The sequence below is a fragment of the Lasiodiplodia theobromae genome (genome assembly GCF_012971845.1).
Source record: "Lasiodiplodia theobromae strain AM2As chromosome Unknown scaffold_13, whole genome shotgun sequence".
Taxonomy (NCBI): domain Eukaryota; kingdom Fungi; phylum Ascomycota; class Dothideomycetes; order Botryosphaeriales; family Botryosphaeriaceae; genus Lasiodiplodia; species Lasiodiplodia theobromae.
In genome coordinates, this window is record NW_023336333.1 from 610,235 (window position 1) to 634,904 (window position 24,670).

The 24,670-nt window shown below is 55.3% G+C and overlaps 7 protein-coding genes across 7 annotated transcripts; 5 read left to right on the top strand and 2 right to left on the bottom strand.

Moving 5' to 3' along the window:
- Positions 1 to 911: 911 nt before the first annotated feature.
- Positions 912 to 3,405, top strand: LTHEOB_4961 (MFS transporter; the record flags this gene model as incomplete). The annotated part of the gene is made up of 5 exons (XM_035514053.1): positions 912 to 1,190; positions 1,246 to 1,267; positions 1,454 to 2,103; positions 2,286 to 3,134; positions 3,190 to 3,405. 5 exons carry the CDS (start codon positions 912 to 914, stop codon positions 3,403 to 3,405), a joined length of 2,016 nt encoding a protein of 671 aa, XP_035374403.1.
- Positions 3,406 to 3,957: 552 nt separating this feature from the next.
- Positions 3,958 to 5,750, top strand: LTHEOB_4962 (Protein disulfide-isomerase; the record flags this gene model as incomplete). Its single annotated transcript, XM_035514054.1, has 5 exons — positions 3,958 to 4,090; positions 4,146 to 4,362; positions 4,416 to 4,794; positions 4,845 to 5,284; positions 5,339 to 5,750. The coding sequence occupies 5 exons, from the start codon at positions 3,958 to 3,960 to the stop codon at positions 5,748 to 5,750; spliced, it is 1,581 nt and encodes a 526-aa protein (XP_035374404.1).
- Positions 5,751 to 8,706: 2,956 nt separating this feature from the next.
- Positions 8,707 to 11,488, bottom strand: LTHEOB_4963 (N-acetylglucosaminyl transferase component; the record flags this gene model as incomplete). Its single annotated transcript, XM_035514055.1, has 7 exons — positions 8,707 to 9,045; positions 9,106 to 9,197; positions 9,249 to 9,710; positions 9,760 to 10,888; positions 10,942 to 11,109; positions 11,217 to 11,309; positions 11,369 to 11,488. 7 exons carry the CDS (start codon positions 11,486 to 11,488, stop codon positions 8,707 to 8,709), a joined length of 2,403 nt encoding a protein of 800 aa, XP_035374405.1.
- Positions 11,489 to 11,626: 138 nt separating this feature from the next.
- On the top strand, positions 11,627 to 14,300 carry LTHEOB_4964 (Zinc finger CCCH-type protein; the record flags this gene model as incomplete). The annotated part of the gene is made up of 6 exons (XM_035514056.1): positions 11,627 to 11,844; positions 12,084 to 12,157; positions 12,213 to 12,338; positions 12,563 to 12,581; positions 12,636 to 12,825; positions 12,876 to 14,300. The coding sequence occupies 6 exons, from the start codon at positions 11,627 to 11,629 to the stop codon at positions 14,298 to 14,300; spliced, it is 2,052 nt and encodes a 683-aa protein (XP_035374406.1).
- Positions 14,301 to 14,734: 434 nt separating this feature from the next.
- LTHEOB_4965 (Pre-mRNA cleavage complex II Clp1) lies at positions 14,735 to 16,069 on the bottom strand (the record flags this gene model as incomplete). Its single annotated transcript, XM_035514057.1, has 1 exon — positions 14,735 to 16,069. The coding sequence occupies one exon, from the start codon at positions 16,067 to 16,069 to the stop codon at positions 14,735 to 14,737; it is 1,335 nt and encodes a 444-aa protein (XP_035374407.1).
- A 1,437-nt stretch (positions 16,070 to 17,506) lies between these two features.
- Positions 17,507 to 18,871, top strand: LTHEOB_4966 (RNA polymerase i subunit; the record flags this gene model as incomplete). Its single annotated transcript, XM_035514058.1, has 3 exons — positions 17,507 to 17,964; positions 18,018 to 18,352; positions 18,414 to 18,871. The coding sequence occupies 3 exons, from the start codon at positions 17,507 to 17,509 to the stop codon at positions 18,869 to 18,871; spliced, it is 1,251 nt and encodes a 416-aa protein (XP_035374408.1).
- Positions 18,872 to 19,642: 771 nt separating this feature from the next.
- LTHEOB_4967 (Spindle associated protein) lies at positions 19,643 to 24,151 on the top strand (the record flags this gene model as incomplete). The annotated part of the gene is made up of 2 exons (XM_035514059.1): positions 19,643 to 22,882; positions 22,934 to 24,151. 2 exons carry the CDS (start codon positions 19,643 to 19,645, stop codon positions 24,149 to 24,151), a joined length of 4,458 nt encoding a protein of 1,485 aa, XP_035374409.1.
- Positions 24,152 to 24,670: the final 519 nt, after the last annotated feature.

The window sequence follows — 24,670 nt, forward strand, 5'->3', positions numbered from 1 at the left end:
AAGTTGATTGCTCACCCTTTCTGAAAGGCTAGGAACCGCAAAAGTAGTGCTGCTTTTGGCAGCCGTCGTTCGTGCACAGTTCTAGAAGGCAGACCAATGTGTTTTGAAACAGCTAATATCACCACCAAAGTCAATGGGCAGAGAGCCTGCAGGGCGAGACCAGGCAGGCGGGCGCTACTCAGGCCGGCTGTGAAGACGTCTGCCGACAGCGTCTAGGCGCAGGAGGTGCAGGCGGAGTCCAGCCCGTCGTCAAGCGAGCTATTTCCGGGCCCAGGAAGGTGGGGTCGCAGGGTCGGCGCGACTTCGTTCGCCGAGGAACAGACGCGTTCGCCTCGCGCTCACGTCCCTCAATGTCGTCGTCGCGCTGTGGTGCGCCTGTCAGCACTGGGACGACTGCTCGCCCTCCGCTTATCTGCTCGGCAAACAGCACACCGCATCGGGGGCGGTGCGAGTAATGTGCGCTGTGTAGGGAGACAGAGCGTCGAGGGACGAGCTTGATCATGGACAAGGCAAATACGTATGCTCGTCGCATGCGCGATCTGCGTATAGCGGTCGCATTTTCAGGCTGAGCCTTGCCTACCCACATGCGCCTCGCCGTGTCTGCGGCGGCATGCACGTCTGGCACATCTGCTATCGCCGGCTGGGCTTTGGCGCTGGCTGGCTCGATCACGCGGGAAGATCGCATCACGGTCACGGAGATCCACAACCTGACCGCGGCCTGTATCAGAGAGCGCCCTCCTGTCTCTTCTCTCTCCCGTCGTTGCGACGGTCCATGATGGACGCAAAGGGCATTCAGCGAGCATAATGCTCTGCAGCGCAGGCCGGTAGCACTGCTCGAATCACAGCAACGCCCCTCGTTCAGCTCCCACCAACCCTGTGCCCGCACGTACCCCAGGCGGTCCGACTCCGTAATGGTTCCGCGCCAACAGCACAACCCGCCTCCGCAAGTACCTCCACACCACTCGCCGCCCTTCCGCCCGGACCTCTTTCGCCAGTCGTCCGCCAACTCCAAACGCTCCTTCCCCTCTTCCTACAGCGCCGACGATGAGCGTTCAATAGCCGCCGACACCATGGGCCCTGACCGCGAGCGCGACATCCCTGCCCGCCCGCCGCAGTATGACGGCGAAGACACCTCTCTGACCTCGCGCAGGGAGCTGTGGGGCTTCTACATTTATGGATGGGCTGCCGAGGTAAACAAGATCGCCTGAGCCCCGGTGGAGAGCATGCGCGCTGACCAGTCCACAGGTGTTTGTTGTTTGCGGTGTTGGTACGTTCCATGCCGTTATTGCCCTCCGACGCAACTGCGATGCACTTCTCGCTTTACCTGGTAGACCGCGACATAGAGCTTCTGCGCCTTTGTTTCGAGCCGCTTCGTCTATCGTGTCCACTTTAATCTGCCTGCCGACAACCTCAAGCATCGCGCCGATCGGCTTGCGCTGACCATGATGCCCAGGATCTTTCATACCGATCACCCTCGAGCAGCTTGCACGAGAACGCGGCGTTCTGCAGTCTGACGGCAAGACTCCATGCACCACTGCCTTCGATAATCCACACCCGCCTAGCGAACTATCCAACCGAGTTCCATCAGCAGATGCCGGACAATGCGTAGTCTATATCCTGGGCGCCGAGGTCAACACGGCCAGCTTTGCGATGTATACCTTCTCTATCAGCGTCCTGATCCAGGCTCTGTTGATCATATCGATGTCCGGAGCGGCCGACCATGGCATGCATCGCAAGACATTCCTTCTTAACTTCGCTTTCATTGGCGCCATTGCTACTATGCTCTTCCTTCCCGTCACACCGCAAGTGTTCGTATTTGGAGCCCTGCTCGCAATCATTGCAAACACTTGCTTTGGCGCCTCATTTGTCTTGCTCAACTCATTCCTTCCTCTGATCGTCAGGAATCACCCACAGGTCGTGGAGCCTTATCTTGAAGCCGAAGACTCATATGGCGAAGAGGACGATGGCTACCGTGAACATGACCGGTCTGGGACTGAGGACGAGGAAGAATTGGAATATGATGAGATGCCAAACTCAAGGTCTGCGTTGCTGCGGAATAACTCATATGCAGACGATACACCACTGTGGCCCAAATCACCCGCTGTGAGTAATCTGCATTCTCCAAATATTTTCAGTCCTTTCCAGCACAAATCCCAGAAATTGTTCAAATATGCCAAAGGGGGTGCTTCTTCCAAACATTTACCGCTCAAGTTCAAACAAGCGTTTGAATGTTTCATGTTTAAGTTCATAACACGGTGGCGTGGTTCATGCTAACTTTTACTTAGACTTCGTCACATGAGTTGGCTCTTTCCACACGCATCAGCTCTTATGGAATCGGTATTGGTTACTCGGCGGCCTTGCTCGTCCAGGCCATTGCCATCGTCATTGTCATGCAAGTCGCTACAGAGTCCACCAACTTTTCTCTCCGGCTCGTGCTATTCTTCGTGGGAGCTTGGTGGTTTGTCTTCACCATTCCCGCCGCATTCTGGCTGAAGCCTCGACCTGGACCTCAATTGCACATTGGGGGAGGCGAAGGCAGGTTCCAGACAGGCATGGAATATTTCAAATATTCCTGGAAGTCTCTTGGCAAGACGGTCATGCACGCACGAAAATTGAAGGATGTCCTCCTCTTCCTCGGCGCATGGTTTCTCCTCAGCGACGCCATCGCAACAGTGAGCGGCACAGCAGTACTTTTCGCAAAGACGTCGCTGTCCATGAAACCCGGTGATGTTGCTTTCATCAATGTGGTGGTCACGGTCACGGGAATCATTGGGGCATTTTCGTGGAGTCGGCTGTCCATCATGATGGGCCTCGGACCGTCTCAGACGATCTTATTTTGCATTTGTCTCTTTGAGCTGATTCCCATCTATGGTCTCCTGGGATACATCCCAGCGATTCGCAAGTTAGGAGTGTTTGGTCTCCAACAACCCTGGGAGATGTATCCCTTGGGTGCAGTTTACGGATTTGTCATGGGCGGTCTATCCTCATACTGCCGCAGTCTTTTTGGCGAGCTCATCCCCCCGGGATTCGAGGCTGCTTTTTACGCATTATATGCTATCACGGACAAAGGGTCGAGTGTTTTCGGGCCAGCGGTGGTCGGCGCGATAACTGATGCCACGGGGGAGATCCGTCCGGTGAGTTCCTAGCGGGCACTACTTGTCATGGCATGGCTCGTACTAATAATTACAGGCCTTCTGGTTTCTTGCCGTCTTAGTCGGACTACCGTTCCCGTTGATGGCGCTGGTGGATGTGGAGAGGGGGAGAGCGGATGCAGCCGCATTGGGTAGGGAATTGAGCGACAGTAGAGGAAAGAGTCCTGAGCGGGGTAGTCCTCGCCGCAGTAGCTTCGCGTCGTTTCACAACGGAGACGAAACAGAAGGGCTGGTGGGAGAGGCGGATCGGTGACATAGCTAGCAACTCTGTTCACAGCCTCACAAGGCGACAGTGCGAAATTAGAATACGATAAGAACACGTGCACAGAGTGATAGTTTGGAGCGCGGCTGGTTGGTGCGCCTGTTGGTGTGGAGCTTATTCAGGCTAAGCGGATGTTGTATACCGTGGCCTCATCGTCCATGACCCTTGTGCTACCGCGTTGAGTGTGTGGCGATGCTGAGCTGAGGCTCCGGTAAGGGCAGGAGAAGGATGTATTCGCCCCCGGGAGGAGCGGCAGTTTTGGGAATACACAACTGAGGCGGAAAGGCAGGGCCGTGGAAGCGGGCGCGTGGTTGGTTGGCGCACATCTGTGGACCCTTTCGGCCCAAGCTCCTAGCGCCAAGGTTGCCGTGCAGGGCTCTCCGCGCAGCGCGAACTAAAGGCCAGCTTGCACCTGTATCAGCCCCGGCACTTGCCTTATAAATCACAGCTGCCAAACGGGCCCATTACAAGAGCTCCGAGCAGCCTCTCCACGACCATCCTTCCACACCACCTCCTCCTGAGTCAATTGCACACAAACCCACCATGAAGAACTTCAGGAACGCCGTCCTCGGCCTTGTCGGAGCCGCCGCGCTCGCCTCCGCCTCTGATGTCGAGGAGCTCACTAAGGACACCTTCAACGACTTTGTGGGCACCAACGACCTGGTGCTCGCTGAGTGTTCGTCTCACCCCAACGCCCCTCTCCCGAACTACGGCTAACTGATGTGACACAGTCTTCGCTCCGTGGTGCGGTCACTGCAAGGCCCTCGCTCCCGAGTACGAGGAAGCCGCCACCCAGCTGAAGGAGAAGAACATCAAGCTCGCCAAGGTCGACTGCACTGCCCAGCAGGAGCTGTGCCAGGAGTATGGTGTCGAGGGCTACCCCACCCTCAAGGTCTTCCGTGGCCTTGACTCCATCGCCCCGTACGCCGGCCAGAGGAAGGCAGATGCGTAAGTTGCTGTCATTCTAGACCTCCAACCGCTTGGACTAAACGGTTCCGCAGCATCATTTCGTACATGACCAAGCAGTCGCTTCCCGCCGTTTCTACCCTCGCCAAGGACAGCCTCGAGGAGTTCAAGACCGCCGACAAGGTTGTTCTGGTCGCCTACTTCGACAAGGACGACAAGGCTACCAACGAGACCTTCACCGCTGTCGCCAAGGGTCTCCGCGACGAGTACCTCTTCGGTGCCACCAACGACGCCGCCGTTGCCGAGGCTGAGGGTGTCAAGCAGCCCGCCATCGTCCTGTACAAGTCTTTCGACGAGGGCAAGGACATCTACACTGAGGCCATCGAGAAGGAGGCTCTGGAGGAGTTCATCAAGACCGCTGCCACTCCTCTTGTTGGCGAGGTCGGCCCTGAGACCTACTCTGGCTACATGAGCGTAAGTCCCCGTGCATTCCGAAGCCGAAAATCTCAATCTAACATTTGCAGGCTGGCATTCCCCTTGCCTACATCTTCGCCGAGACCCCCGAGGAGCGTGAGCAGCTCGCCAAGGAGCTCAAGCCCATTGCTGAGAAGCAGAAGGGCAAGATCAACTTCGCTACTATCGACGCTAAGACTTTCGGTCAGCACGGTGCCAACCTGAACCTTGAGGTCGGCAAGTGGCCCGCCTTCGCCATCCAGGACCCCGCCAAGAACCAGAAGTTCCCCTTCGACCAGGAGACCAAGATCACCGAGAAGGCCATTGGCAAATACGTTGACGACTTCCTTGCCGGCAAGGTCGAGCCCAGCATCAAGTCTGAGCCCGTCCCCGAGAAGCAGGAGGGCCCTGTCACCGTTGTCGTTGCCAACTCTTACCAGCAAGAGGTCATTGACAACGACAAGGACGTTCTCCTTGAGTTCTACGCTCCTTGGTGCGGTCACTGCAAGGCGTAAGTTTTCCCACCTCACCCGTTTCTAGAGCAAGCATGCTAACAGCCATCTAGTCTCGCCCCCAAGTACGACGAGCTCGCTACCCTCTACGCCAAGAACCCCGACTTCGCCTCCAAGGTTGCCATCGCCAAGATCGATGCTACCGCGAACGACGTTCCCGATGAGATCCAGGGTTTCCCCACCATCAAGCTTTTCCGCGCCGGCAAGAAGGACGAGCCCATTGAGTACAGCGGCTCTCGCTCTGTTGAGGACCTCGCCAAGTTCATCGCCGAGAACGGCAGCCACAACATTGACGCCTACGACGCCAAGACAGAGGAGAAGGCCGACGAGGACAAGCCTAGCCAGGCTCCCGCCGCTACCGAGGAGGCCAAGGAGGGCGTCAAGGAGAAGGTCAAGGAAGCCGCCGAGGCCGTCAAGTCCGCCGTTGTCGATGATGAGGACATTGACGGTCACGATGAGCTGTAAATTATAATCACCACTTGACGTTCATGCTCGGTTTGGGTAGTTGCTTTGCGCAACGCGAGAAAATGATTACGGGTTTTTGTTTTGCCACCTCGAATACCAACAAAAATGAGGGGCTTTGTAGCAAGGTTTTCAGCTTTTTTTCGTCCAGGGTTATGGTTATGCCTCTCCATAGGTGCACGCACTTGGGTTTGTTTTCTCTACGGATTACTCTAGCAATGGGATCAATATGTACAACTATGCTTCTTTTTCGTGAAGTGCTTCCGATATGAATGTGACCAGATGTCCTTTCGTGCAACGCACCGAAAAAGGGAAAAGCAATTACGGTGTTGTAACCATTTACGAGAACGTCGGAACAGGGGTTCCGCATCTCCTTTCGGAGATCCTGGTGGGGAAGGTGGTTGAGAGATGCGACGACGACTCATGAGTCTGGTGAGAGTCGCATGTTGTTTCAACTGCCGAACCGTGGGATGTACTGATGATAGGGGGAGGTTGGAGCATATTTTCTGGCCTTTTCTGTTTCGTTTGTGGCTTCTGGTCTTCCGGTTCGCCGGGCCGTTGAGTGAGGGGGTGGAGAGAGGGAGATTGGTTTTTGTTTTTTCTGGTCCGACCTGTGTACTTGAGGACACGTTGTGTGAGCTCAACATACACTTGATTCAACGTGGTGGCTGAGATGATGGGGGCCTCTTCTAGTGTCAGCACGTGGCCTGTTTGGTAAGTGCTTAGGTTGATAGAAGTTTGACCATGTATAAAGGATACGGAGTTGTTGGACTCGACCATCTTCTTGTTTCTGACCCAACATGTCACAATATGCGCAGCAACTTTGTGTTTTGTTGAGCGAGACAGAAGAGTCAGACTGGGTTCTGGGGATTGCTTGGTGTCAATCAAAGAAGCCGCCTTGCTCACAACTCTACGCCACAGAGCCAATGTTGAGCTGCACCAATGTCGAATATTGCTGAAGCACGGTAGGGACTCTTAGTGGTGCGCCTCATTGGACTGCAATTACTTGTGTCTGTTTTTCTTCTTTTTACTCAAGTGTCAATCATGACATGAAAGTTCTTGGAAACTGTGCTTGTGATTCTGGATGTTTTTAAGAGCTCCACCGGCCGGTCATTCTGGACGTCCGATGATTTATTATAAGCAAAGAACTGTAGTGATTGGAGGATCTGGTTCCGGGTATCTGGGACGCTCGAGTATGCTTAGGCGTAGATTTGGCTTTTAGTGAGTCGAGTCAAGTGATGACCTTTGTACATGGACTCTTGTCACAAGGCTAGGTACTAGAAGGTATGCTCGCACTCTTAAGGCCGATTCGTATTCCTAATGGGAACGACACTTCTCGAGATATGGGCTTGCAGAATACATTACCACCAAAGATACTTTTTTTGTTTGGTCTTGTCCGGAAATCTCTTCGTAAGATCCGCTCAGAAATTCCCAGAACTTCATGAGCGTCATCACGAAGTAATGATGTGGAGTAACAAAGATCCGGTATTATACCTATTCCAGATCTCTCCAATACCTATTAGAAAGTAAAGGATAATGACGCTCCGGAATTCCTCAAATCTACAGGCATCCTTCTCCACACTGACTCGTCATCTTATGTTGGCGGCCAAGATCTCCGGAGAGCAGGAGTAATTCCGATCTCTTACCTCTGGCTTGTAACAATGCAATAATGCTATTCTGCAATATGAAATGATGAGGACTATCACCTTTAAAACTCAAAAGCGTAAGTTTCTGCCACGAAGTAATCGTAAGCTGAATCCTGAATGCATCCCTCGCTGGCTCGAAGTAAAGATAAACCAAGACGAAAGCGTAGAAGTAGGCCGGCGGTGAGCACTTAAGACATGGTATGGGAATCATAGTATCCTCAGCTTATACATTGAAGGGGGCCGATAAGAAGGACGGCGCTTTAACTACTGTCTTTCATACCTAAGAACCGACGAAACCCATGGCGGGAGACCTCTTTAGTCAGATGCAAAGCAAGCCACATGAAGAAGCTGCTCAAGCAGTTGAGTGGGGTCTTAGTCATGTGTACTATGTGTCATAGGCGCTTGCATAGGTCTTTGTGTTGTCTGTTGAATCTACAATCTTTGGCTGGTGAGCGCTTGTTCACGGTCATATCACTCGCTGATCTGCTCTACGAAGCGGTTGGTGATGCCCGTGGCGCAACAACTTCACGTCACATGGAACTCTACGATGCCAATGCGTGATACAAAGAATAAAATCGAGCCGTAGGTGCCACGAAATGTGCTGGCGGAATCCACAGCCTATCAGCTGCCAGGGGCTTTCCCAGTTTGGCAGAACGAGAGCATTTAAGAGGGGGATTGAAGAACACAAACACCTCGCTGCTTCGACACCATCAAGACCACAACGGGTCTAGTAGCCTCACCCACAGACTGGAGACTCGTCCGTCCTGGTTTTCGTGCTTGGGCGGTGCCCCCATTTGCTGCAGCGTGCTTCCCAGCATATTGGAAGATGATGCTAACGGTGGGCGAGCTACTACAAAATATTCATGTTGATGGTCATCTTTATGGATGAAATATGGTGGTCGCCAGCAATAGCTATTGTAGTTGGCGGTCACCAACGCTGTACCGTGTTTGGATAGAAAAGGCACACACCCAGACTGTGGGCGACAACAAGCGCGCAGAGTCCGGAGATATTTGAGAACAACTCGCAACTCCCCACTCAGACCTAGAGTCGTGGGTGTTTTTGATTTTTTGGTTTTGTACGGTTCCACCTTTGGCGTTTGTGTGGCCGAGGAGATAAGAAGCCTGCGTCTCAATGATATAGCTGGTTAATCTTAGAGATCATGTGTCTCAGGCATTGTTCCAGTCATGTGAACAATGCTAGACTCAGCGGCTTCGATGGGGACAGAAACGCATAAAGCCATTACCATATCTACACATGCCTACATTAAGATAAGAGTCCACCAACCGCTCCCCTCCACCTCCACGAGGCCTCATCACGTCGCCCACCACATCCTTCCTTCTTTCTTCCTCGCACTCCCATTAGCATTCCTACCATAGCTCTTTGGGTATCCATTCGCCTCTCCTCCCTTCCCCTTCTTACTATTCTTCTCCTCCTTCGCCGTCGTCAACCGCGCCCACAGTTCCAGTATCCCCGCGCGCCGCGCCGGCAGCATGCTGTACTGCAGCGAGTAGAGGTTCTTGCGGTGGATGGGCGGCACGAAGCGGCCCGTAACCAGGCACAGGAAGACACCGGGCGAGATGTAGTGCTTGCGGATACGGTTGCCAAGCTGGCAGTACTGGTCGAACATTTCCCAGAAGCCGAGAGGGACGGACTGTGGCAGAAAGCAATCAGCGCAGGAAGCTTCAGAAATGATATTAGGGCCTGCTCGTACCTTAAGGATGATGTAGGATGTCGGCGCAGAGAGCGGTTGTTGTTCCGGTAGGCGTGCGGAACGGGTATCTTGAAGATCAAAACGGATGCCACCTACATCAGTTAGCGTCGATTTGTATCAAGGTTAATTCGGGGGAGCCATACCAGGCAAACGCCGGGAATCCTTGATGCGGAGCATTAGTGCAAAAATGGGGAAATGGTTTAACAACATTAGCAGGGTATCCAGAACGGCTTTAAGGATGATAATGGCCATCCTCGCCGACGCAAAAGTGAGGTAGAAAACGAAGACCGTGGGGAGCAAGAAGAAGAGCAAGGTGAACAGGATCGTCCCCAGCAACAGCTGATCTAGATCGTAATCGCATGAATCTATTCGGTTGCGCAGCACGTTGCGCTTCTTGCCGCGGAAGAGGTGAAAGAGCGAGAGGATGATGGACAGCTGCCAGTTGAAGATACGCGCCGACGCGACATAGAACGAGTATATGTGTAGCGTCAACACGGAGACAAGGTCGGAGAAGAGCGATATGGGCATCGTGGCGCCCGCAAAGCTGGAGAAGCCAATGAACTGAATGACTTCTGGAAGGAGGGGGCGAAGAGTCTCAATGCATCCTACAGGAATCAGTGCATGCGAGGTAAGAGGTTGGAATGTGATACGTACCAGCCCAATAGTCAATGACCCATAAGAAAAGGTCTCCAAGAAACTGAGCCAATTCATTATTGAGCTTCAAACCGGCAGGCCAGTCCATTAGCCAGGATATCATCCCACGCAATCCATCAATTGACCATTCGGTGAGAATTCTGTTCACCTGAAGAGCCACAAAGTCCGCGTTCTCAATTATGTAAGAGCCAAGTGCAATGCCGATGATCACATCGTTTGCAACGAGCCACAGACTGTTGTAGAAACGGATGTACTCAGGATGGCTGTTTGTGATGCTATGCCAATTGACCTTTCTCTCCTGCAGCGTGAGGAATTGAATCGGCCAATAGCAGAATTGTTGCAGTCGTATATCGACTTGCTGAAATGTAGCCGACACGTCCTTCAAGGCCGCCGAATGCGGTAGAAGGCGCCAGTCAAGGACACGAAGTATCACTTCGCCGGCAATTCGATGTGCTATGAGTCCCAAAATGAAGAGTCTTGCAATGACCGGGTAAACGTAGCAGCTCATGATGTGCCAGAGCAACAAAAGGATCTGGTGCCACGCTGTCGTGGCCGATTCAACCACTCTTTCGCCCATGGATAGCGCTCGCCTCGAACGAGTGCCGACCAGACCAACATTTTTATGGCAAAGCGCAGCAATCTCGTACGAGCAGTTGACCTGATTGATAATGTCTGGTAGTGACAATTCTTTCTGGCTGGGCGTGTGCCGAATGACGGTGTGCAGCTTTAGCTTTTGCGCCAGCTTCTGCTTACGCTCCTTCTCTTGCTCTTCTTCGGCGTCTATCCCATCCAATGGTGGTATTCCCTTCCCTGCTTGAATTTGTTTATCCGACAACGCCAGGGAGATGGGTGAGAGAGAGAGGTATTGCATGCGTCCCGGGTCGGGCCGGTCGAAGAGAATAACCTGGACGTTGAACTCGTCGGGTGAGTAGATGCGCGGGAACTTGGAGGACGGGGTCGTGTAGGCGACAAGAGATTTCGGGTCAAAAGATGTCGGAGAGCTTCCGGGGTTCAAAACACCGAGGACCTGCAGCGACGTGTGTCCGCATCTTTCCAGGATGTCGTTGATGGGGTAGGGTGCGTTGCGGAATAGCGTGCCAACGCGCAGAGCATTATCGACTGCCCTTGGCTACAAAAAGGGTGAGCATGGGGTCTCTCGATGCCATGGTCCTCCGCTCTCACCTCAACGTCGCGCAGTACAGTCACGACAAAGATGTCCAGCTCGGAATTCCTCCAGCCTACGAGCACGCCGGCAGTAGGCTTGGTGGGCGTGTCTGACGGCCAGAAAATGCGCATCAACCCATTGTTCGTGACCATGTCAACATCCCGCACTCCCGTCAGAAGGAACCTCTGCGCCTTAGTTGTTCGCGTGCGGAGATGCCTCCTCCGCCAGTGCGAGGGTGCTAGTGGTGATGTCAGCCTCGGGCGGGTGGTTTGTGGAAGACTGGTGGACTGACCTCGGCAGCCTCGTGCGCGGCGATGCGCTCAATGGGCACGATGATGAGGAAGAAGGCGATTGACAGAACGACGAAGCCTTTGGCGGCGCGCGTCTGCAGAGGAAAGCTCAGCAATGAAGGCGGGAGAAGAGTATGGGTGAGGGCGGGCCTACCACAACACCGTGATCCCAGGCGAAGATTGCAAGCTCATACAGCCGTGTGACGAGGTCCCAGCGCGCGGTGATGTAACCAGCTACGAAAATGCCCGCAGTTAGGACCGAGAAGGGGTGCATGGAGCGGTGCGGGCTTCGTCGAGGTCGCAGGGAGAGATGTCTTCTGAGCGGCGCGAGCGCTAGCGGAGGCGCAGAGTCTTGGAGGCTCAGGAGGCGGAGATTCGTGTTTCGGTGGTGGGCGCGCGAGTCGCCAGCAGCATGGCGAGCGCGATGCGACTTCAGACCGTGGTCAGTGATCTGGAGCTCCTCCTCGTGGCTGCGTGGGTCAAGCAACGCCCTCGTCCGCTTGGCGCGCCGGGACCTGGACGGACCAGCGCGTCGCTCGCCCGCGCTTGCTCCGCGCTTCACGCCGCCGCAGCCAGACTTCATGCCCCCGTCCTGACCCTCTCCGCCGGTGCGCTCGCCATGTATTCCAGGTACGCTTTCGCCCCGCGCCGCACAGTGTCACGCAAGTCCATCCTGCATGCAGCGCGCGTCGCCAAAGTCGCGTCGCTCAAGCCGCCGCATTCTCCGCCTCGGGCCGCCAATCCAGTCTCGGCTCGCTGACAATGGACGCCCGCCGCCCTTCACCTTCGACCGACTCCTCGTGACCGCCCGCTATTCTTACTATCCCTAGAAATACTGACCCCCGACACAAGTCACTGGTGACCTCTAGACTCCACGACTCCCCTCAGAGGCATGCCATGGCCGTGTGCAAGTTCTACCTCCAGGGCAACTGCAAGTTCGGCGGTACTTCTACTCTTTGTGTCTTTTCTCCGCCCGTCCATAAGCTGACCCAGAACAGACAGGTGCAAGTTCGACCATCCCGGCGCCCAGAACCAGAACCGTGGCAATCAACAGAACCAGAACCGCTTCGCCGCTTTGAACAATGCCCCCGCCGGCCCGCAAGGCGGCAGAGGCGGCCAGCGAGGTGAGTTGGCTAAGTTTTTATTCTCATTTTATTTTTTTTTCACACATTTCCTCCCTTCATAGCGTCGATTTCTACACTACGAGTCCACCAACGTTCCCTTCCATCATTGACGTTTTGGATCTGTCTCTCGCCGCCCGAACGCACGCTTACGGTGCGAATACTCGACTTGTTCCAGCAATTTTCTTTAATGTTTTGAATGGTTACTATACTGATGTTCGAAACAGGTCCCAGACAGGACTTCAAGTGAGTGTCATTAGACAGTCTCATTTGCATCTCGTGTCTGATCCGTCCCTTTAGGTACAATTTAGACCCCGACATCATTAAGATCGACCTGGAAAATGATCGTCCGATATGGCCTTTCTCAGTCTACGCACCGGGAAGGACTGCTCCGCGGCAGCTGATCGAGGGACCGTTGATGGAACAGAGTCAAGAGGAAATGCGTCTACGGTACTATGCTGCAATGCGAACAGGCCATCCCGAGCAAGCTGTGAGTGAAGAGTGGCAAGTTTTCGACGAACCTTCTAATTATCAAAATAGGCACATGAAGAAACTCAGTTGCTCGGTCAAGTGACTCAACAGATCAAAAATATCCTCAGCGACTTGAATGGCGCCTGCAGATATGTCCAGGACGGCGAGAATGTTCACCCTAACAGAGTCGACAACACCACGGGTCAACAACCACAACAGCAACAGACCGGCGCGTTTGGCCAAGGCAATGCAGCTTTAGGCCAACCCGCAGCATTTGGCGGTGCAGCAAAGCCAGCCTTTGGACAGCCGAGTGCATTCGGTACTGCTGGTCAACAACAAAGCGGATTCGCTACTGCCGGTCAACAACAAAGCGGATTCGGTGCTGCTGGTCAACAGCAAAGCGCATTCGGAAGGCCATCGACCTTCGGCGCATCAGCAGCCCAGCCATCAGCGTTCGGGGCGCCATCTGCTCTTGGCGGCGGTGCTGCAAATCCAGCGTTTGGCAAACCAGCTTTTGGTAGCTCCTCAGCATTCGGATCAGCGGCGAATTCTGGGTCGACAGCAGGTGCAGCGCCAGGGTTTGGTCAGCCATCTCAACCCGGTTCCTTTGGACAACCTGGAGGTGGAGGCTTCGGGACAAAGCCGGCTTTTGGCCAACCAGCGGGCGGTGCTGCGTTTGGGCAATCCTCGCAACCCGGCGGAATAGGAGGTTTCGGGAAGCCAGCAGGGTCACTAGGATTTGGACAGCCAGCTTTCGGTCAGGCAGCCCAGCCGACCGGCAACAGCCCCTTCGGCCAGCAAGGCCAGCAAGGCCAACAGCAGCAGCAACAGCAACAGCAACCTGGAGGATTTGGGCAAGCAGCTAATCAACAACCTGGGTCCGGAACGTTTGGGAAGCCTTCTCCCTTCGGTGCACCTGCCCAGCAAGCAGCACCCAGTGCATTTGGAGCACCTGCTCAGCAAGCAGCGCCCAGTGCATTCGGTGCACCTGCTCAGCAAGCGGCACCCAGCGCATTCGGTGCACCTGCTCAGCAAGCTGCATCAGGTACATTTGGAGCGCCTGCTCAGCAAGCCGCGCCCAGCGCGTTTGGCCAACCTGCTATGAATAGCTTTTCCGCGCCGCAAGCAAATGGTTTTGGCCAGCAACAACAGCCTCAATCCGCCACCCCTGCTGGCTCCGACGTATCGACTTACACCACGCGTGGTGCCAACAACCAACTCACTAGCTGGAAGAGCCAACCCGTTCAGTACATTGCTCATGGTGAAACAAAAGTGCAAAACCCATGCTATCGCCGACCGGACAATGGTCAGTGGGAGCGCATCTGGCTCCCGGATGGCGCCCCGCCGGACAACCCAAACTGCTACACAGCGCCAGAGGCGTATGGAGAGGTGCTGAAGGGAGCATACGAGTATTTGAATAACACAGGAACGTTCAAGGATGGCATTATGCCGGAGGAACCACCGGCGCATGCGGCGATCAAGTGGGATATTTGAGATAGGGATGTTTTCCTTGGTTATGAAGCAGTCGGAAGAAGTCACTCAGCGAGTTAGAAGTGGGAAAGGCGTTGGATTTCTTCTTCCAGTATGCCAAGCCGAACAAACGAACGTTCGCGAAGAGCATACAACTTGTTTCCAGCGACGTCTACTGAAAGCGTCATCTGGTCCATTGCAGGAATAGATAAAAGGCGTCTGATTAGCTCTTAACTTTGATGTTTCGTGCACAATTAAAGCACGATACCGACTTCATTGGGCTCTCTTACTTATGGGCTCACCTACTTTCTGCGCCGTTTGGCTGGTTTAGAGGGAAGACCTTTCATAGTCTCCTATACGTACAGACACCAAAGAGGTACACAGTGTAAGGTGGAAAGGTCCAGTCTGCAAAATGGAGCGTCTCTTAATGAAAGCCATCGGCTGAGCATGCCATAAGTCTAATTCACGAATCTCCTCAACCGCCGCTTCTTCCCCATCGCCCCCGGCACGTCGCCCTCTTCCATTTTCTGTACCCACGGCCTCTCCGCCACGTCGACATCGACATCAGCATCCACGTCTACATCTACATCCGCCATCACTTCTTCATCATCTCCTTGCTCTGCCGCCGCCGCCTTCTCCTTCTTCGCCCTCTTCCTCGCCTCCGCCGCATGCAACTCCTCCAGGTACGCCCAGCCGGGCGTGTCCATCCCCGCGCCGACCACCAGCACCGTCCGCTCGGGCGCCGCAAGCTCGGCGACCAGGTGCTCGCACGCGGCCGGTACGAGCAGGTGCAGCGCCTGCCGCGCGGCGTCGATGCCGCGCACGAGCCCGAGGCAGACGAGGTGCGAGGTCTGCGGGGAGAGCGGCTCGATGTGTCCGCTATTACCACCGCTGATCGCGGCGGCGGATAAGAGAGGGATGTTCTCGGCCGGGGTGCGGATGATGGCGGTGCTGAGGTCGTTGGCGGTGGTTGTTGTGGTTGGAGAGAGCGCAACGATGCCGATGACGGCGCCGTTGAGGATGGTGGCGAGCGTGCTGGGCGGCAGCGCTTCGCCGAGCAGCATGACGGCGAGGAAGTCGCGGGATGCTGTCGTCGGATCGTCGCCTCGCTGTTCTGGCGTTGGATCTTCTCCCGCTGCCGCTCCTGCGTACGAGAGGACGAAGGGTTTGTGGGCGGCGAGCAGGGTGGCGTCCCATGACTGCGTCGGCGAGCCTTGCTGTGGCGCGCCGAGGTGGAAGTACGACAGCGTTTGCATGTCGCGGAACTCGGCGGCGGTGCGGGCGGGTGCGGTTGCGCCGGAGGGCTGAGTGGGGATGGCTTGGAAGCGCGGGACGGAGGCGGAGGCGGCGGCTGTGCGGAGCGCGTCGTGGCTACGGCTCGGTTCGTCGGTGGTGTAGACGACGTCGGTGAGCGAGAGGCGGGCGATGAGGGTGGTGAGGATTTGGAGGCCGGTGCCGATGATCCAGCCGGGCGAGTTGACGATGATGGGGCCGTGGGTGTTGCCAAAGGTGAGGTGTTTTTGGTAGTGTGTCATTAGGTCGACGACGCATTCGATGAAGTGCTCTGGGTTGTCCTTCGGGCTGTTGGCACCGATGAAGTGGGAGCGGATGGTTCGCTGGTAGGACCCGGTGCTGGCGCTGGGGTGGGTGAAAGGGGGACCAAAAATGGGTTGGCGGAGTTCGATGAGAGATACTTGTCCCGGAGGTGAGTATTCTGGCTGGCCGGGGTCGATGTCCAATAGAAATATTGAATGATCATCTCTCTTCATGGCTTCCCGGTCGATGGTGAACATTCTGTTCAAAAGCAGCCTGGCGAATGTAGACTTGCCAGTGTTCTTTGGCCCACAGACAAGTATTCTCTCGTATACACCCGACCCGCTCTTCGACGATGCAGAGCAGACCTTATCGATTGCTTGATGCCATCTCTGAGGAATCTCCAAGTGGTAGAGTGGTCTGCACAGGGAATCATCGGACAATCTATGGATCTAATGAAGCGTCAGTGATGGCAACGAAAGTTTTCAAGGGAATATTGGCTTTACATTTTCGAATGACCACTTCTTCTTGTGATTTTTAAGAAAAGATGAATCCGAGGAGTTTTCGCTTTTCCATAGCCGACCATACAAAGGCGAAAGCTTCTCAAGCGGGCTTAATTTACAGTCCACGGACTTGAGATCTACTTCTGCTCCGTCTGGCGATAAGCAGTGAATGACCGGCAGGGCGTGAGTAGCCGGGGCGTAGACTCTGTATGACTGTGCGTTGGGCCCAGCTCTGAGAACTGCTCCATAGATTGTCACCACGCCTCTCCTCACAAGCAAATCATAGATTCCTATGTTAGCTAATGTCTCCCCGGATTCCAGCCGAGCAATCATGCCGCTTGCGTTGTTCTTAATCACGGTACCGCGCCGAGGGGTCCACGATGACAATTCCACTACGGGCGGTGGATACAAGCTGTTTTGAACCACATCGCTACCAGTGGTCGTCAGGAAATTGGAATCATCTGCATCATCCGGCCTGGGAAGATAGTCTGGCTCGAAGTCGTCTAAGCTGTTGTCGCTCAGCTCGGTATTTGGGTCAGAGACAGGCTGAGCTGTTGCTTCGAGAGCTCGCCTCCGAGCTTCTACAGCAGAGACTGGTTTGGAATCCGTAGCAACTGGCTCAGGCTCTGACTGTTCGAGTGCCTGCTTTCGTGCTTCTTGTGCAGAAATTGGCTTGGTAGAAGACGGTGTCGCGGCATCCTGGTCAGGTGTCGCGGCATCCTGGTCAGGTGCTGTCGACGCTTTTGCTCTGCTTCTTCTCTTTGGTCTGCTAGGAACCTCTAGGTTGCTCTCGGGAACAGGAGTAGTTCCTGCGGAAGCTTCACTTGGGGAATTCGATTCATCTTTATTTTGTTGCTGGCGTCTTGCTTTCAACGCTGCGGCCGCACTTTGCGGAGCTGTACCGGCAGGTCTGTCAGGCGTATTAGATCAAAAGAATTGGAATCGCGGTGAGTACATACGCGCCGGCGGGGTGTCCGAGCCCGACTGGTGATCGATTTTCCGTCTCTTGACCATTTTTACATAAGTTTGCAGGGTGTTGGGCGCGGCGACAGCGGGAAGAATTGGTTTGCGGAGCAAGATAAGATCGATCTGCACTCACCGCCTTCGGCGACCCGCGCCAAAAATCGCCGGCCGCCCCGTCGAAAAAGTTTCCCGGCGCATGGTGCATGCGACTGCGATGTAACAACATCCGCCATGTCCGCAGTGAAGAGAACGCCAATCCCTCTGCCCGGAAGGGCCACCGCTGCCGCGGGCACGCCTTCGAAACCTCCCAAGCCTACCACTAAACCTATTCCCGAAGACGACAGCTCCGAGGATGAGAGCAGCAGCGACGAAAGCTCCAGCAGTGAAACTGTTGCGGCGAAGACCAGCAGCTCCACGAAGGAGGATTTGAAGAAGGCCCAGAAAACGGCACCCGAAAGCTCGTCCGAAGCCAGCGACAGCGAGGAGAGTGAAGAAGAAGAGGAGGAGGAGGAAGAAGAGGAGGAAGAGGAGAGTAGCGACAATGGCGACAAGAATGAGAAGGCCGAGGAACCCAAGAAGGCGGATGCGAGCAAGAGCGCAACGTCGAGTGGCAGCGTAAGCGCTAGCGACAGCGGCAGCGAGGAGTCTGAGAGCGAGAGCGAGGAGGAGAGCGAGAAGCAAGCTCAAACGTAATTGTTCTCCTGTGACCAGAGCCAACAACACCAAGCTAACTGATGACCAGCTCAAGCTTTTCAAGATCACAAACCGTCCAATTGAGCGCCGCCAAGCCATTCGAGCCTCCGTCAGGTTTCAAGGCGGTGAAATCCGGCCTCAGTCCTTCCTCCAACCTTGCCAAACTCCTTCAATCCACGGATCTCTCGAAAAAGCAAATATGGCACATCACTGCACCCGCCCACATCGATATCAAGAAGATCAAGCAGTTTGCACGAGGCAAAGCAGCGCTCAAGGAACCCGCGATTGAACACGACGGTGTTGGCTATGCGTTTCTTCCGGAAGAGAAGGGTACACAGACGTCGAAGAAACTCCTTGTGCCGTCAGAGAAGGGCTTCGCAGCTGGTATGATGAACTACGCTAATCCATTGGTAAATTTGATCTCCTGACTCAACATTTGATACAGTGCCGGTCGAGATCGCAGAGACCCTCCACCTGAAGCAAATCGTGGATATTCCCAAGCTTTCTGAGAAGGGAGCTGATTCTGCAAAGACTACTGAGGCCATTCACACGTTTGTTGAGCGCCCGCCAAAGCCCGCGAGACCGCAGCCGGCCGGACTACGCATGCGTTACAGGCCCTATGGTCATAGCGGAGATGTGATAGGTTTCGCATCCGACGACGAAAGCAGTGCGCCTGCGCAGAAGCGGAAGCATGGCGAAGCCGATGCGCCTGCAAGCTCAAAGAAGTCTAAGAAGGATAAAACGCCAAAGAAGAAGAAGGCTGAGGCAGGGGAGCCGATGGAAGGTGTCGAGGCGACAGCAGTAGCTCAAGATGGCGGTGAGACGGAAAAGAAGAAGAAAAAGAAGGAAAAGAAGGACAAGGAGGGCAAGAAGGAGAAGAAAGAAAAGAAGAGCAAGGAGTAATACCCGGCATCGGCTTGGACGATTGGCAGCGGAGGCGGCCAGCAAAAATCATGGTTTTGTGTTCTGAGACTTGTCGGTGTCTTGCCAAAAAGGGATTGTCAGGGTCCAGGAGTTTGTGCGGTGCTGTACAGAGTTATCTTGTTTTCATAGAGCCCCAGCGTCACACTTAGACGTCATATACGAGGCAATGTGTCGCCAGGCACCGCCTTAGCAAACAAGCTACGCAAGACTAGCGCGCTTTATCTTAGTCCGGCCGTTGGAGGCTGGCGGGACGATGTGATGATGATCAGCCTTGGCGTCTGGGGTGGGCGACCACTTCGGCGCCACCCCTGTTGTTTTGATGCTTTTGGCTGGACGAGACGCACGCTGCCGACCGAGCAACGCGCTCCTATGATATGGAAAACACCACGCTCGCCGCATTCGTCTTCGCGCGGGTAGCTCCACGTCGACAGTAGCGCCCCATAATAACACACCAGCGTCGCCCCAGAAATCACCAGACCGCCCCGCCCACCGCCGGCAGCGCGACCGACCATTTGCACACCATCAGCGCCCCCTTTGCGCTCCACGATTTTGCCGCAATCGGTCACCGCTGATCGCGTTGCGCCCAGACCCCAGAGCCGAAACAAACAGAACGGGGCAGCGGGAGATTGGAGCGCCCTCCGACCGGCGCCTCATCGTCCGATTTCAACTGAGCCCAAGCATCATCACCGCCGCAAAACCTCCCCGCCTACCGCCCAAGCCCGCCGCTACACCACGCTTTATGGGCTCCAGATGGCTCGGAAATCCACCGACGACGAGGATGTGCGCTCCTTCGACCACTCCGACCCCGAGCTGCCGCCGCTGCCCTCCGACGACGACGACAGCTTCCTGCGCCCGCCCAGCGACAGCGCCGACAATAGCCACCTGAGCAGCGATGGAGGAAGCGCCATAATAGAGCGCGAAATGAAGCGCCAGCTTCTGGACATTGAATCGAGCTTCCTACCGGACCGGGACGCCGATAATTCGGAGGCTGCGCCTGCCTCAACAGGAGCGGATGATACATACGTGTATGGAGCTTCGTCTCTACACCCGCCGCCGCGGAATGGCGCAAGAGGCGGCCGGCATTCGAGAGAGTCCAGCAGCCACAGATCGGTGCATGCGGAGGATGTCGCATTGCCCGAATCGCCCCTACCACCCGACGAAGCCTCCGACCAAGGGCTCTTCGACGAGGGAGATCGGTTCGAGGAAGGCAGCAGCTCGTTTGATGAGCACGCGCCCTCATCTCCAACCGCTGCCGCTGCGGAACGCTCCCAATCAAGAACAGAAGAACAGACCAGCAAACAGACCGAGCCGACAATCGAAGTTACCCATGCCGAAAACCAGGGGCAGCGATATGAAGAGGACGCTCAGTCGCAAAGGTCATTCCGGCCGACCTCGAGTGCCTCTACAGTTAAAGCCGAAAGACTGGAAAACGAAGGGCACGGCGACGACGAACGGAGCTCGAGATTTCGCGACACGTTTTCGTCCTTGAACACAGGAGGACGCAATCCCTCGAATGCCTCCAGTGTTCGCAAGAGGCCTAGCTTCTTGCGCGATCGCAGCAGGGGGCCCAGCCAGCGCTCTACAACATCCTCCTTTACAGGCAGATCAGAAAGTTCGTTCGGCGACAATAGGGACAGCTCCGATTTTGCTCTCCAGACCGGGGGTGCCTTGCCAGGCACAGGCATGCGAAGTTCAGACCGCGACCTATCTCGACTACCAAGCTTCGGGAGCATTGCCTCTTCAATTTCTGGAAACAGCGAGCGCAGGCCATCTTTCGATCGCGCAAGAAGCACACTTAGCGCTGCTTCTCAGGCAGACAATAATCTGGAACGATTGGACGAAGAGCCTCGACCCACGTCCGCTTCGCCGCCCGCTACACCAACCGCCCGACCATTTAGCTCCGGAACAAATAATATGACGGATACAGTCATCACCAAGCACGTACAAAACATTCGTGTCCCGGATACGGTTGCAAGGGAGTACCGGGAAAAACATGCAACAAAGTCCCCTGAAAGACCGTCCACGGCGAATCAATTTGCTTTCAGTAGTCGAACTAAGCATAATCTTACGCTTAAGGAGCAGAATAGCAAGATAGACAAGCTGAGTAAGGAGAACTTCGACCTCAAGTTGAAGATTCACTTCCTTGACCAGGCGCTACAAAACCGGTCCGATGAGGGCGTTAAGGACATGATTTCAAAGAACGTCCAGCTGCAGACTGACCTAGCAACTGAGAAGAAAGAAAACCAGAGCCTGAGGAGGAAAGTGCGCGAGCTGGAACGGAAGTTGAAGGCACAAGAGGAGGGCATGGCGGCAGCTAAAGAGAAGACCCCTGGCTCTGACGATGGAAAGGGTGAGAGTACGCAAGGTCAGGCTGAAATGGAGGAAGAGATCACGTACTTGCGTGAATGCTTGCAGCAGTCCGAAACTGAAATCGAGCGGCTCAAGGAGGAAGGTTTGGCCAAGGAGGTGGAGAAGAGGCGCATGGCCGAGTACGTCAAGTCCATGGGAGACCGCAGGGTTTCTGAGCCCTCTGCTGGTGTCGAAGAAGCCATGGAGATGTGGAAGGACTTACTCGAGGCTGAGACTGCACGCCGCGAACAAGCTGACGAGGATGCGGAACGCCTACGCGACGAGATTCGTCGTCTGAAGGCTGAGCGCGAACAATCTACACAGCAACCGACCAGCGCTCGTCATAGCCACAATATGAGTCGGGGGAGCCGAATTTCATATGCCCGATCACAGTCAGGTTCTGACGGCACTACGGACAATCGCGCAGGCACAAGTGCCAGCAGCGTTACCCTTGTTGAGCAGCTGAAGCATGAAAACGCGGAGTTGCGGAGAGATCTTGGCGCCCAAACCTCTATGCTCGTCTCTCGAAACCGCGAAAGAGAACGTCTGCAGCAAGAGATCGAGGAACTCAAGCTGTCTGTTCGCCGCGGTGTCGGAAGTGGTTCAGTGGTCGGAGACAGCATCTTCGACCGGTCCATATCCCGCGCAAACCATCACAGGCCATCGTCAAGGAGCAGTGCGATAACAAGGACCAACGATATTGACGAAGCCGAGAGGGAAGAATATGAACAAAAGCAAGCGGAGCTCAGGGACCAAATTGCCGAGCTGAAGATGACGAACCAGGAGTTGGAGAAGCAGCTGAACAATACTCTAGACGAGCTGGAAAATACCGAAGAGAACATGCGCCAGCTGGACCGCGAAAACACCAACCTGCTTGAGGATGTCAGGAGCATCCAAAATGAGAGGGACGATATTCTTCGGTCCTTGGAGCAGAAAGAAGCGGAGTTTGACGCGCTGCGGGAGGAGGCTGAAGACGAGATTGATGGGTACGAGCAGGAGCTTCACCAGAAGGAGCAGGACCTGGAGCGCCTAATCAACGATCTCGAAAACCGCAACGAGGACTTCGAGGCTCTGCAACAAGAGATGAAGAACGTCAGCGAAAGCCTAGTAATGCTGGAAGATGACAGGAACGCCAGCCAGCGCAGGATCCAGCAATTAGAGCAGGAACTCGAGGACGCAAATCAGGAACTGGAGTCGCTTGATCAGAAGCTGCACGAAGCTCAGCAGAAGATTGAACGCTTCGAGGTCCAACAGGAATCGAACCAAGGTGAAATCACCTTCTTGCGCGAGGAGCAGGAGGGCGACAAGATCAGGATTGGTGATCTCGAGGCTGCTTTGAACGCAGCACAGATGAGCATCCAAGAAGAGAGAGAACGCTACAAGGACCTGGAAGACCGGGTTTTGGAAGAGAGAAACCAGCGCGAAGCGCTCGACAGTCAGGAGAAGGAGCAGGTTCAGAAGGCCTTTGACGATCTCAACGCGCAGGCTACCAAGGCCCGTGATGAAGTCCGTCGTCTTCGCAAGGAACTTGCTTCCAAGGAGGCAGAGGCAACGAACTGGAAGCAGAGACTTGATGATCTCGAGAACAGCCTTCGTGACGCTCTTGGCAGCTTGGACGGCACCAAGTCCAGCCTGCTTAAGGTACACTATACCCTTCAATCACCGAATCACGCTGTGCTAACATTAAGACAGGATGTCACCAAGCTCCAGAGAGATCTCGACGAAACCATGATGGACCTCGACCATGCCCGGTCCGAATTGGCCGAGAAGGAGCGTACCCTGCGTAACAGGGACACGCTTCTTGAAAGTACCAGCTTGGAAAGCCGCAAATTGGCTGACATGCTTGACAAGGAACGGCAGCTTCGGATGCAGGACAAGCGTCAATTCGAGCAGTCCCAGAGAACGCACCAGAGCAACACGCGCACCATCCAGTCGTACGAGACGCGCATACTCGAGCTGGAAACATCCCGCAGCCAAGACCGCCGGCGGATCAACCAGCTTGAAGCTCAATACAAGGACCAGCTTCTCGAACGCAACAACCTTCTGCTCGCGCTCTGGAACCGTCTCTCCACGCTTTGCGGCGCTGACTGGGCTCAGCGCAACAGCCTGGTCAACGGAGAGCTCCCAACGCTCGAAGTCATCGGCCGCAGCCTCCCCGGCTTCAGCAAGAACGTCCTCGCTGCTATCAAGATGGTTGAGAACATTATTGGCGGCTTCAAGGTGCGTATCCGCGGCATCGAGAAGGACCTATGGAAGGAGTACCAGACGCTGGAGCACAAACTCGATGTGCGCATCAAGCATCTCGATGGCCTCGAGAAGACGATCCGCTCGGGTAGCATGGGCATGATCCGCAACGAGACGCTGAACAATGAGATCTCCCGGCTGAAGAGCGAGAACAAACACCTCAAGGCGGAGATCAACCTCTCCCGGCAGCCCACGCGCTCGTCGAACGACTCGGGCGATGCGCACCACCACTCGCCCGCGCACTCGCGCCTCCCACACCGCAGCGTGTCGGGCCCGCACGGCACCAGCAACGTCAACCGCAACTCGATCGCGTCGACGCTGCTCAGACATAACTCCAGCACGGACGTCCTGCAGCACTACTCGTCGTCGTCGCAACAAGAAGCGCCCACGTCTAACCCCGCGCCGCCGGCCGTCCAGCCCACGGAGCAGCGCTGGATCCACAGGCTCAAGGAGCTGGAGCGCAGGCTGAAGGCCGAGCGCGAGGCGCGGTTGCTGGACCGCAAGGGCGCGCGGCAGCGGCTGCAAGAAGGCAAGGCCGAGAACGAGGAGCTGAGAGGGATGTTGGAGCGCGAGAAGGAGAGGGAGAGGGAGAGGGAGAACGGCGGCGGCGGCAGCGGGCGGAGTAGCCCCAGTCACGCAGCTTTCCCGACCATAGGGACGCGGTAAAGTAGAGAAGGGCACGGTTGGCGGAGTTGGGTGGGCGGGCGTTGCGTTCCCATTGGTTATTCTTTTTCTCTCTTGCGCGCTTCGATCCGTTCGATTCATGAGCTGTACGCTTTCTTCGGTCGTCTTCTTTTTTTTTCTTCCTCCAGGGCCGCAAGGAGAGTTGAGGGAGAGCGCGGTCGTTCTGATGGCCGGGTAATAGGTGCGGAGATCGCCTTATCCCGACTTCTTCTTCTTCGTTCTTGCTTGTATTATGCCTTTGCGCCTGCTTGAGGTTTGAGTTGTCCTCCTTGTCTTGGGAATTGGGGGGCTGGCGCTATTCACGGAGTTCTTCATCTCTTTGGAATCCCTGTACGATGTTGACAAAAGAGGAAAGGGAGGGCATCCTCTTTTCTACCCATCCTCTGTGCTTGTTGTTCTCATGCATAAAAATTAGGAGAGTTAGAGAGGTAATATCTATATTGTTTGATCTAGTGTCTCTTTTTAACTGAGCGGATCTGGTGGAATACATCTCGGGCAACG